Source organism: Argopecten irradians, chromosome 1, assembly GCF_041381155.1.
Source record: "Argopecten irradians isolate NY chromosome 1, Ai_NY, whole genome shotgun sequence".
In the NCBI taxonomy this organism is placed as follows: domain Eukaryota; kingdom Metazoa; phylum Mollusca; class Bivalvia; order Pectinida; family Pectinidae; genus Argopecten; species Argopecten irradians.
Window position 1 is genome coordinate 65,736,564 of NC_091134.1, and position 13,677 is coordinate 65,750,240.

The 13,677-nt window shown below is 31.4% G+C and overlaps 1 protein-coding gene across 2 annotated transcripts in view; it reads left to right on the forward strand.

Moving 5' to 3' along the window:
• The window catches only part of LOC138305751 (uncharacterized), an 86,794-nt gene that overhangs the window by 46,099 nt on the left and 27,018 nt on the right, over positions 1-13,677 (forward strand). For both annotated transcript variants that reach the window (XM_069246029.1, XM_069246034.1), the window contains exon 12: positions 12,946-13,053. In XM_069246029.1, coding sequence (XP_069102130.1) covers positions 12,946-13,053 — 108 coding nt within the window. The remainder of the gene's footprint in view (positions 1-12,945; positions 13,054-13,677) is intronic.

A 13,677-nucleotide genomic window follows, 5' to 3' on the forward strand; every position in this document is an offset into this window, starting at 1 on the left:
GATGGGTTAAGATGAACTGACTGTAACATTAAAATGTTGATGGGTTAAGATGAACTGACTGTAACATTAAAATGTTGATGGGTTAAGATGAATGACTGTAACATTAAAATGTTGATGGGTTAAGATGAACTGACTGTAACATTAAAATGTTGATGGGTTAAGATGAACTGACTGTAACATTAAAATGTTGATGGGTTAAGATGAATTGACTGTAACATTAAAATGTTGATGGGTTAAGATGAACTGACTGTAACATTAAAATGTTGATGGGTTAAGATGAACTGACTGTAACATTAAAATGTTGATGGGTTAAGATGAACTGACTGTAACATTAAAATGTTGATGGGTTAAGATGAACTGACTGTAACATTAAAATGTTGATGGGTTAAGATGAACTGACTGTAACATTAAAATGTTGATGGGTTAAGATGAACTGACTGTAACATTAAAATGTTGATGGGTTAAGATGAACTGACTGTAACATTAAAATGTTGATGGGTTAAGATGACTGACTGTAACATTAAAATGTTGATGGGTTAAGATGAACTGACTGTAACATTAAAAATGTTGATGGGTTAAGATGAACTGACTGTAACATTAAAATGTTGATGGGTTAAGATGAATGACTGTAACATTAAAATGTTGATGGGTTAAGATGAACTGACTGTAACATTAAAATGTTGATGGGTTAAGATGAACTGACTGTAACATTAAAATGTTGATGGGTTAAGATGAACTGACTGTAACATTAAAATGTTGATGGGTTAAGATGAACTGACTGTAACATTAAAATGTTGATGGGTTAAGATGAACTGACTGTAACATTAAAATGTTGATGGGTTAAGATGAACTGACTGTAACATTAAAATGTTGATGGGTTAAGATGAACTGACTGTAACATTAAAATGTTGATGGGTTAAGATGAACTGACTGTAACATTAAAATGTTGATGGGTTAAGATGAACTGACTGTAACATTAAAATGTTGATGGGTTAAGATGAACTGACTGTAACATTAAAATGTTGATGGGTTAAGATGAACTGACTGTAACATTAAAATGTTGATGGGTTAAGATGAACTGACTGTAACATTAAAATGTTGATGGGTTAAGATGAATCGACTGTAACATTAAAATGTTGATGGGTTAAGATGAACTGACTGTAACATTAAAATATTGATGGGTTAAGATGAACTGACTGTAACATTAAAATTTTGATGGGTTAAGATGAACTGACTGTAACATTAAAATGTTGATGGGTTAAGATGAACTGACTGTAACATTAAAATGTTGATGGGTTAAGATGAACTGACTGTAACATTAAAATGTTGATGGGTTAAGATGAACTGACTGTAACATTAAAATGTTGATGGGTTAAGATGAACTGACTGTAACATTAAAATGTTGATGGGTTAAGATGAACTGACTGTAACATTAAAATGTTGATGGGTTAAGATGAACTGACTGTAACATTAAAATGTTGATGGGTTAAGATGAACTGACTGTAACATTAAAATGTTGATGGGTTAAGATGAACTGACTGTAACATTAAAATGTTGATGGGTTAAGATGAACTGACTGTAACATTAAAATGTTGATGGGTTAAGATGAACTGACTGTAACATTAAAATGTTGATGGGTTAACATAATATGGATGAACTGACTGTAACATTAAAATGTTGATGGGTTAAGATGAACTGACTGTAACATTAAAATGTTGATGGGTTAAGATGAACTGACTGTAACATTAAAATGTTGATGGGTTAAGATGAACTGACTGTAACATTAAAATGTTGATGGGTTAAGATGAACTGACTGTAACATTAAAATGTTGATGGGTTAAGATGAACTGACTGTAACATTAAAAATGTTATGTTGATGGTTAAGATGAACTGACTGTAACATTAAAATGTTGATGGGTTAAGATGAACTGACTGTAACATTAAAATGTTGATGGGTTAAGATGAACTGACTGTAACATTAAAATGTTGATGGGTTAAGATGAACTGACTGTAACATTAAAATGTTGATGGGTTAAGATGAACTGACTGTAACATTAAAATGTTGATGGGTTAAGATGAACTGACTGTAACATTAAAATGTTGATGGGTTAAGATGAACTGACTGTAACATTAAAATGTTGATGGGTTAAGATGAACTGACTGTAACATTAAAATGTTGATGGGTTAAGATGAACTGACTGTAACATTAAAATGTTGATGGGTTAAGATGAACTGACTGTAACATTAAAATGTTGATGGGTTAAGATGAACTGACTGTAACATTAAAATGTTGATGGGTTAAGATGAATCGACTGTAACATTAAAATGTTGATGGGTTAAGATGAACTGACTGTAACATTAAAATGTTGATGGGTTAAGATGAACTGACTGTAACATTAAAATGTTGATGGGTTAAGATGAACTGACTGTAACATTAAAATGTTGATGGGTTAAGATGAACTGACTGTAACATTAAAATGTTGATGGGTTAAGATGAACTGACTGTAACATTAAAATGTTGATGGGTTAAGATGAATGACTGTAACATTAAAAATGTTGATGGGTTAAGATGAACTGACTGTAACATTAAAATGTTGATGGGTTAAGATGAACTGACTGTAACATTAAAATGTTGATGGGTTAAGATGAACTGACTGTAACATTAAAATGTTGATGGGTTAAGATGAACTGACTGTAACATTAAAATGTTGATGGGTTAAGATGAACTGACTGTAACATTAAAATGTTGATGGGTTAAGATGAACTGACTGTAACATTAAAATGTTGATGGGTTAAGATGAACTGACTGTAACATTAAAATGTTGATGGTTAAGATGAACTGACTGTTAAAATGTTGATGGGTTAAGATGAACTGACTGTAACATTAAAATGTTGATGGGTTAAGATGAACTGACTGTAACATTAAAATGTTGATGGGTTAAGATGAACTGACTGTAACATTAAAATGTTGATGGGTTAAGATGAACTGACTGTAACATTAAAATGTTGATGGGTTAAGATGAACTGACTGTAACATTAAAATGTTGATGGGTTAAGATGAACTGACTGTAACATTAAAATGTTGATGGGTTAAGATGAACTGACTGTAACATTAAAATGTTGATGGGTTAAGATGAACTGACTGTAACATTAAAATGTTGATGGGTTAAGATGAACTGACTGTAACATTAAAATGTTGATGGGTTAAGATGAACTGACTGTAACATTAAAATGTTGATGGGTTAAGATGAACTGACTGTAACATTAAAATGTTGATGGGTTAAGATGAACTGACTGTAACATTAAAATGTTGATGGGTTAAGATGAACTGACTGTAACATTAAAATGTTGATGGGTTAAGATGAACTGACTGTAACATTAAAATGTTGATGGGTTAAGATGAACTGACTGTAACATTAAAATGTTGATGGGTTAAGATGAACTGACTGTAACATTAAAATGTTGATGGGTTAAGATGAACTGACTGTAACATTAAAATGTTGATGGGTTAAGATGAACTGACTGTAACATTAAAATGTTGATGGGTTAAGATGAACTGACTGTAACATTAAAATGTTGATGGGTTAAGATGAACTGACTGTAACATTAAAATGTTGATGGGTTAAGATGAACTGACTGTAACATTAAAATGTTGATGGGTTAAGATGAACTGACTGTAACATTAAAATGTTGATGGGTTAAGATGAACTGACTGTAACATTAAAATGTTGATGGGTTAAGATGAACTGACTGTAACATTAAAATGTTGATGGGTTAAGATGAACTGACTGTAACATTAAAATGTTGATGGGTTAAGATGAACTGACTGTAACATTAAAATGTTGATGGGTTAAGATGAACTGACTGTAACATTAAAATGTTGATGGGTTAAGATGAACTGACTGTAACATTAAAATGTTGATGGGTTAAGATGAACTGACTGTAACATTAAAATGTTGATGGGTTAAGATGAACTGACTGTAACATTAAAATGTTGATGGGTTAAGATGAACTGACTGTAACATTAAAATGTTGATGGGTTAAGATGAACTGACTGTAACATTAAAATGTTGATGGGTTAAGATGAACTGACTGTAACATTAAAATGTTGATGGGTTAAGATGAACTGACTGTAACATTAAAATGTTGATGGGTTAAGATGAACTGACTGTAACATTAAAATGTTGATGGGTTAAGATGAACTGACTGTAACATTAAAATGTTGATGGGTTAAGATGAACTGACTGTAACATTAAAATGTTGATGGGTTAAGATGAACTGACTGTAACATTAAAATGTTGATGGGTTAAGATGAACTGACTGTAACATTAAAATGTTGATGGGTTAAGATGAACTGACTGTAACATTAAAATGTTGATGGGTTAAGATGAACTGACTGTAACATTAAAATGTTGATGGGTTAAGATGAATGAACATGACTGTAACATTAAAATGTTGATGGGTTAAGATGAACTGACTGTAACATTAAAATGTTGATGGGTTAAGATGAACTGACTGTAACATTAAAATGTTGATGGGTTAAGATGAACTGACTGTAACATTAAAATGTTGATGGGTTAAGATGAACTGACTGTAACATTAAAATGTTGATGGGTTAAGATGAACTGACTGTAACATTAAAATGTTGATGGGTTAAGATGAACTGACTGTAACATTAAAATGTTGATGGGTTAAGATGAACTGACTGTAACATTAAAATGTTGATGGGTTAAGATGAACTGACTGTAACATTAAAATGTTGATGGGTTAAGATGAACTGACTGTAACATTAAAATGTTGATGGGTTAAGATGAACTGACTGTAACATTAAAATGTTTGATGGGTTAAGATGAACTGACTGTAACATTAAAATGTTGATGGGTTAAGATGAACTGACTGTAACATTAAAATGTTGATGGGTTAAGATGAACTGACTGTAACATTAAAATGTTGATGGGTTAAGATGAATGACTGTAACATTAAAATGTTGATGGGTTAAGATGAACTGACTGTAACATTTAAAATGTTGATGGGTTAAGATGAACTGACTGTAACATTAAAATGTTGATGGGTTAAGATGAACTGACTGTAACATTAAAATGTTGATGGGTTAAGATGAACTGACTGTAACATTAAAATGTTGATGGGTTAAGATGAACTGACTGTAACATTAAAATGTTGATGGGTTAAGATGAACTGACTGTAACATTAAAATGTTGATGGGTTAAGATGAACTGACTGTAACATTAAAATGTTGATGGGTTAAGATGAACTGACTGTAACATTAAAATGTTGATGGGTTAAGATGAACTGACTGTAACATTAAAATGTTGATGGGTTAAGATGAACTGACTGTAACATTAAAATGTTGATGGGTTAAGATGAACTGACTGTAACATTAAATGTTGATGGGTTAAGATGAACTGACTGTAACATTAAAATGTTGATGGGTTAAGATGAACTGACTGTAACATTAAAATGTTGATGGGTTAAGATGAACTGACTGTAACATTAAAATGTTGATGGGTTAAGATGAACTGACTGTAACATTAAAATGTTGATGGGTTAAGATGAACTGACTGTAACATTAAAATGTTGATGGGTTAAGATGAACTGACTGTAACATTAAAATGTTGATGGGTTAAGATGAACTGACTGTAACATTAAAATGTTGATGGGTTAAGATGAACTGACTGTAACATTAAAATGTTGATGGGTTAAGATGAACTGACTGTAACATTAAAATGTTGATGGGTTAAGATGAACTGACTGTAACATTAAAATGTTGATGGGTTAAGATGAACTGACTGTAACATTAAAATGTTGATGGGTTAAGATGAACTGACTGTAACATTAAAATGTTGATGGGTTAAGATGAACTGACTGTAACATTAAAATGTTGATGGGTTAAGATGAACTGACTGTAACATTAAAATGTTGATGGGTTAAGATGAACTGACTGTAACATTAAAATGTTGATGGGTTAAGATGAACTGACTGTAACATTAAAATGTTGATGGGTTAAGATGAACTGACTGTAACATTAAAATGTTGATGGGTTAAGATGAACTGACTGTAACATTAAAATGTTGATGGGTTAAGATGAACTGACTGTAACATTAAAATGTTGATGGGTTAAGATGAACTGACTGTAACATTAAAATGTTGATGGGTTAAGATGAACTGACTGTAACATTAAAATGTTGATGGGTTAAGATGAACTGACTGTAACATTAAAATGTTGATGGGTTAAGATGAACTGACTGTAACATTAAAATGTTGATGGGTTAAGATGAACTGACTGTAACATTAAAATGTTGATGGGTTAAGATGAACTGACTGTAACATTAAAATGTTGATGGGTTAAGATGAACTGACTGTAACATTAAAATGTTGATGGGTTAAGATGAAACTGACTGTAACATTAAAATGTTGATGGGTTAAGATGAACTGACTGTAACATTAAAATGTTGATGGGTTAAGATGAACTGACTGTAACATTAAAATGTTGATGGGTTAAGATGAACTGACTGTAACATTAAAATGTTGATGGGTTAAGATGAACTGACTGTAACATTAAAATGTTGATGGGTTAAGATGAATCGACTGTAACATTAAAATGTTGATGGGTTAAGATGAACTGACTGTAACATTAAAATGTTGATGGGTTAAGATGAACTGACTGTAACATTAAAATGTGAGTTAGATGGGTTAAGATGAACTGACTGTAACATTAAAATGTTGATGGGTTAAGATGAACTGACTGTAACATTAAAATGTTGATGGGTTAAGATGAACTGACTGTAACATTAAAATGTTGATGGGTTAAGATGAACTGACTGTAACATTAAAATGTTGATGGGTTAAGATGAACTGACTGTAACATTAAAATGTTGATGGGTTAAGATGAACTGACTGTAACATTAAAATGTTGATGGGTTAAGATGAACTGACTGTAACATTAAAATGTTGATGGGTTAAGATGAACTGACTGTAACATTAAAATGTTGATGGGTTAAGATGAACTGACTGTAACATTAAAATGTTGATGGGTTAAGATGAACTGACTGTAACATTAAAATGTTGTTGATGAACTGACTGTAACATTAAATGTTGATGGTTAAGATGAACGACTGTAACATTAAAATGTTGATGGGTTAAGATGAACTGACTGTAACATTAAAATGTTGATGGGTTAAGATGAACTGACTGTAACATTAAAATGTTGATGGGTTAAGATGAACTGACTGTAACATTAAAATGTTGATGGGTTAAGATGAACTGACTGTAACATTAAAATGTTGAGGTTAAGATGAAGACGTAACATTAAATGTGATGGGTTAAGATGAACTGACTGTAACATTAAAAATGTTGATGGGTTAAGATGAACTGACTGTAACATTAAAATGTTGATGGGTTAAGATGAATGACTGTAACATTAAAATGTTGATGGGTTAAGATGAACTGACTGTAACATTAAAATGTTGATGGGTTAAGATGAACTGACTGTAACATTAAAATGTTGATGGGTTAAGATGAACTGACTGTAACATTAAAATGTTGATGGGTTAAGATGAACTGACTGTAACATTAAAAATGTTGATGGGTTAAGATGAACTGACTGTAACATTAAAATGTTGATGGGTTAAGATGAACTGACTGTAACATAAAATGTTGATGGTTGATGAACTGACTGTAACATTAAAATGTTGATGGGTTAAGATGAACTGACTGTAACATTAAAATGTTGATGGGTTAAGATGAACTGACTGTAACATTAAAATGTTGATGGGTTAAGATGAACTGACTGTAACATTAAAATGTTGATGGGTTAAGATGAACTGACTGTAACATTAAAATGTTGATGGGTTAAGATGAACTGACTGTAACATTAAAAATGGTTGAGTAACATAAATTGATGGTTAAGATGAACTGACTGTAACATTAAAATGTTGATGGGTTAAGATGAACTGACTGTAACATTAAAATGTTGATGGGTTAAGATGGGACTGTAACATTAAAATGTTGATGGGTTAAGATGAACTGACTGTAACATTAAAATGTTGATGGGTTAAGATGAACTGACTGTAACATTAAAATGTTGATGGGTTAAGATGAACTGACTGTAACATTAAAATGTTGATGGGTTAAGATGAACTGACTGTAACATTAAAATGTTGATGGGTTAAGATGAACTGACTGTAACATTAAAATGTTGATGGGTTAAGATGAACTGACTGTAACATTAAAATGACTGTACATTAAAATGTTGAGGTTAAGATGAACTGACTGTAACATTAAATGTTGATGGGTAAGATGAACTGACTGTAACATTAAAATGTTGATGGGTTAAGATGAACTGACTGTAACATTAAAATGTTGATGGGTTAAGATGAACTGACTGTAACATTAAAATGTTGATGGGTTAAGATGAACTGACTGTAACATTAAAATGTTGATGGGTTAAGATGAACTGACTGTAACATTAAAATGTTGATGGGTTAAGATGAACTGACTGTAACATTAAAAATGGTTAGATGGGTTAAGATGAACTGACTGTAACATTAAAATGTTGATGGGTTAAGATGAACTGACTGTAACATTAAAATGTTGATGGGTTAAGATGAACTGACTGTAACATTAAAATGTTGATGGGTTAAGATGAACTGACTGTAACATTAAAATGTTGATGGGTTAAGATAAACTGACTGTAACATTAAAATGTTGATGGGTTAAGATGAACTGACTGTAACATTAAAATGTTGATGGGTTAAGATGAACTGACTGTAACATTAAAATGTTGATGGGTTAAGATGAACTGACTGTAACATTAAAATGTTGATGGGTTAAGATGAACTGACTGTAACATTAAAATGTTGATGGGTTAAGATGAACTGACTGTAACATTAAAATGTTGATGGGTTAAGATGAACTGACTGTAACATTAAAATGTTGATGGGTTAAGATGAATGACTGTAACATTAAAAATGTTGATGGGTTAAGATGAACTGACTGTAACATTAAAATGTTGATGGGTTAAGATGAACTGACTGTAACATTAAAATGTTGATGGGTTAAGATGAACTGACTGTAACATTAAAATGTTGATGGGTTAAGATGAACTGACTGTAACATTAAAATGTTGATGGGTTAAGATGAAATGACTGTAACATTAAAATGTTGATGGGTTAAGATGAACTGACTGTAACATTAAAATGTTGATGGGTTAAGATGAACTGACTGTAACATTAAAATGTTGATGGGTTAAGATGAACTGACTGTAACATTAAAATGTTGATGGGTTAAGATGAACTGACTGTAACATTAAAATGTTGATGGGTTAAGATGAACTGACTGTAACATTAAAATGTTGATGGGTTAAGATGAACTGACTGTAACATTAAAATGTTGATGGGTTAAGATGAAATGACTGTAACATTAAAATGTTGATGGGTTAAGATGAATCGACTGTAACATTAAAATGTTGATGGGTTAAGATGAACTGACTGTAACATTAAAATGTTGATGGGTTAAGATGAACTGACTGTAACATTAAAATGTTGATGGGTTAAGATGAACTGACTGTAACATTAAAATGTTGATGGGTTAAGATGAACTGACTGTAACATTAAAATGTTGATGGGTTAAGATGAATCGACTGTAACATTAAAATGTTGATGGGTTAAGATGAACTGACTGTAACATTAAAATGTTGATGGGTTAAGATGAACTGACTGTAACATTAAAATGTTGATGGGTTAAGATGAACTGACTGTAACATTAAAATGTTGATGGGTTAAGATGAACTGACTGTAACATTAAAATGTTGATGGGTTAAGATGAACTGACTGTAACATTAAAATGTTGATGGGTTAAGATGAACTGACTGTAACATTAAAATGTTGATGGGTTAAGATGAACTGACTGTAACATTAAAATGTTGATGGGTTAAGATGAACTGACTGTAACATTAAAATGTTGATGGGTTAAGATGAACTGACTGTAACATTAAAATGTTGATGGGTTAAGATGAACTGACTGTAACATTAAAATGTTGATGGGTTAAGATGAACTGACTGTAACATTAAAATGTTGATGGGTTAAGATGAACTGACTGTAACATTAAAATGTTGATGGGTTAAGATGAACTGACTGTAACATTAAAATGTTGATGGGTTAAGATGAACTGACTGTAACATTAAAATGTTGATGGGTTAAGATGAACTGACTGTAACATTAAAATGTTGATGGGTTAAGATGAACTGACTGTAACATTAAAATGTTGATGGGTTAAGATGAATCGACTGTAACATTAAAATGTTGATGGGTTAAGATGAACTGACTGTAACATTAAAATGTTGATGGGTTAAGATGAACTGACTGTAACATTAAAATGTTGATGGGTTAAGATGAACTGACTGTAACATTAAAATGTTGATGGGTTAAGATGAACTGACTGTAACATTAAAATGTTGATGGGTTAAGATGAACTGACTGTAACATTAAAATGTTGATGGGTTAAGATGAACTGACTGTAACATTAAAATGTTGATGGGTTAAGATGAACTGACTGTAACATTAAAATGTTGATGGGTTAAGATGAACTGACTGTAACATTAAAATGTTGATGGGTTAAGATGAACTGACTGTAACATTAAAATGTTGATGGGTTAAGATGAACTGACTGTAACATTAAAATGTTGATGGGTTAAGATGAACTGACTGTAACATTAAAATGTTGATGGGTTAAGATGAACTGACTGTAACATTAAAATGTTGATGGGTTAAGATGAACTGACTGTAACATTAAAATGTTGATGGGTTAAGATGAACTGACTGTAACATTAAAATGTTGATGGGTTAAGATGAACTGACTGTAACATTAAAATGTTGATGGGTTAAGATGAACTGACTGTAACATTAAAATGTTGATGGGTTAAGATGAACTGACTGTAACATTAAAATGTTGATGGGTTAAGATGAACTGACTGTAACATTAAAATGTTGATGGGTTAAGATGAACTGACTGTAACATTAAAATGTTGATGGGTTAAGATGAACTGACTGTAACATTAAAATGTTGATGGGTTAAGATGAACTGACTGTAACATTAAAATGTTGATGGGTTAAGATGAACTGACTGTAACATTAAAATGTTGATGGGTTAAGATGAACTGACTGTAACATTAAAATGTTGATGGGTTAAGATGAACTGACTGTAACATTAAAATGTTGATGGGTTAATATGAACTGACTGTAACATTAAAATGTTGATGGGTTAAGATGAACTGACTGTAACATTAAAATGTTTATGGGTTAAGATGAATCGACTGTAACATTAAAATGTTGATGGGTTAAGATGAACTGACTGTAACATTAAAATGTTGATGGGTTAAGAATGAACTGACTGTAACATTAAAATGTTGATGGGTTAAGATGAACTGACTGTAACATTAAAATGTTGATGGGTTAAGATGAACTGACTGTAACATTAAAATGTTGATGGGTTAAGATGAACTGACTGTAACATTAAAATGTTGATGGGTTAAGATGAACTGACTGTAACATTAAAATGTTGATGGGTTAAGATGAATCTGACTGTAACATTAAAATGTTGATGGGTTAAGATGAACTGACTGTAACATTAAAATGTTGATGGGTTAAGATGAACTGACTGTAACATTAAAATGTTGATGGGTTAAGATGAACTGACTGTAACATTAAAATGTTGATGGGTTAAGATGAACTGACTGTAACATTAAAATGTTGATGGGTTAAGATGAATCTGACTGTAACATTAAAATGTTGATGGGTTAAGATGAACTGACTGTAACATTAAAATGTTGATGGGTTAAGATGAACTGACTGTAACATTAAAATGTTGATGGGTTAAGATGAACTGACTGTAACATTAAAATGTTGATGGGTTAAGATGAACTGACTGTAACATTAAAATGTTGATGGGTTAAGATGAACTGACTGTAACATTAAAATGTTGATGGGTTAAGATGAACTGACTGTAACATTAAAATGTTGATGGGTTAAGATGAACTGACTGTAACATTAAAATGTTGATGGGTTAAGATGAACTGACTGTAACATTAAAATGTTGATGGGTTAAGATGAACTGACTGTAACATTAAAATGTTGATGGGTTAAGATGAAATGACTGTAACATTAAAATGTTTATGGGTTAAGATGAATCGACTGTAACATTAAAATGTTGATGGGTTAAGATGAACTGACTGTAACATTAAAATGTTGATGGGTTAAGATGAATCGACTGTAACATTAAAATGTTGATGGGTTAAGATGAACTGACTGTAACATTAAAATGTTGATGGGTTAAGATGAATCGACTGTAACATTAAAATGTTGATGGGTTAAGATGAACTGACTGTAACATTAAAATGTTGATGGGTTAAGATGAATCGACTGTAACATTAAAATGTTGATGGGTTAAGATGAATCGACTGTAATATTAAAATGTTGATGGGTTAAGATGAATTGATATCAGCAATATTTAGAAACAGTAGAAATTTGCTGTTTGTAAACACAGCTGTCTCGTGATATAATTGAAGCTGTGGCACTGAACACTAAATGTGTGCTTAGACCATTCAGTTTTACTCCAAAAAACCAGTTATACTTTAATTGCTTCCTTCTCTTCATTAATGATGAAAATACTGGCTTAGATGATCTTTTGTGTTCATTTTACTATACACAATTTCATTTGAAAAGTTCTTAAGTATATGATATCTTAACTGTTTATGAAAGAAAAGGTGAAAGTTTTAGCCCATTATTGTGTTTTGTGTTTAATCCAATTTTTCCCTATTACGATTTAATTCTACTACATGTTGTATTCCAGTAACAGTCAAATGACTATTCAGGCTGATTTGGCCTCTTGTTACAGTTACTTATAGGCCATTCTTTATCCTTATGATCAAGGTTGCAGAAAAGAAACTACACACTTTCAACATTGATGAAGTAAAGCTTGAAGAATGCAAACAAATACTGAAAAAGTGTTGTGAAACTGGCAAAGTCATGAATCCATTGGTAAGTTCTAAATGTTATTCATTCTATTCATTGCATCTCAAAATATCTTATGAATTTGTAATTAAACTTAGGGATATTGTTACATGAACGAACAACAGAAATGAGAAACCAGCAGCTAAATTCAAAACACAATTTAATTATATATACAATATTATACAGAGATGGTTTACAATATCTAAAGTAATTGGTGGTGGTACAAGAGTAATACGATGATTTAAAGTGTTACTTATCTGTATGCGAATGTCCTTGTATAGTCCTTGATCCTTCCAGGTTTCAAATTAACAATAATCACAAATCCAAGAGGAAAATGAATGTCCACAGATGATTTGTAAAGTTCCAGGCAATATGAATAAATCCACACAAAATGTTGTAATAATCCACAGATAAAGTCACAATAGCTCTCCCAATAGAATCTAATATGGCACTGTACAATTCTTGATATGTCTCATTACAGGTCTCATTACAGTTCTGATTAGCTTTGGACAGTTGGAGTATATATAGCTAAACCCTAGTTCAAGAATATTGGAGAACCTTCTATTTCTAGAAATATCTAACTAAAAACAGTAAACAAATAAACACACAGAACTTTCTGGAAATAGATCATTCTAGATCTCTACTTATAAT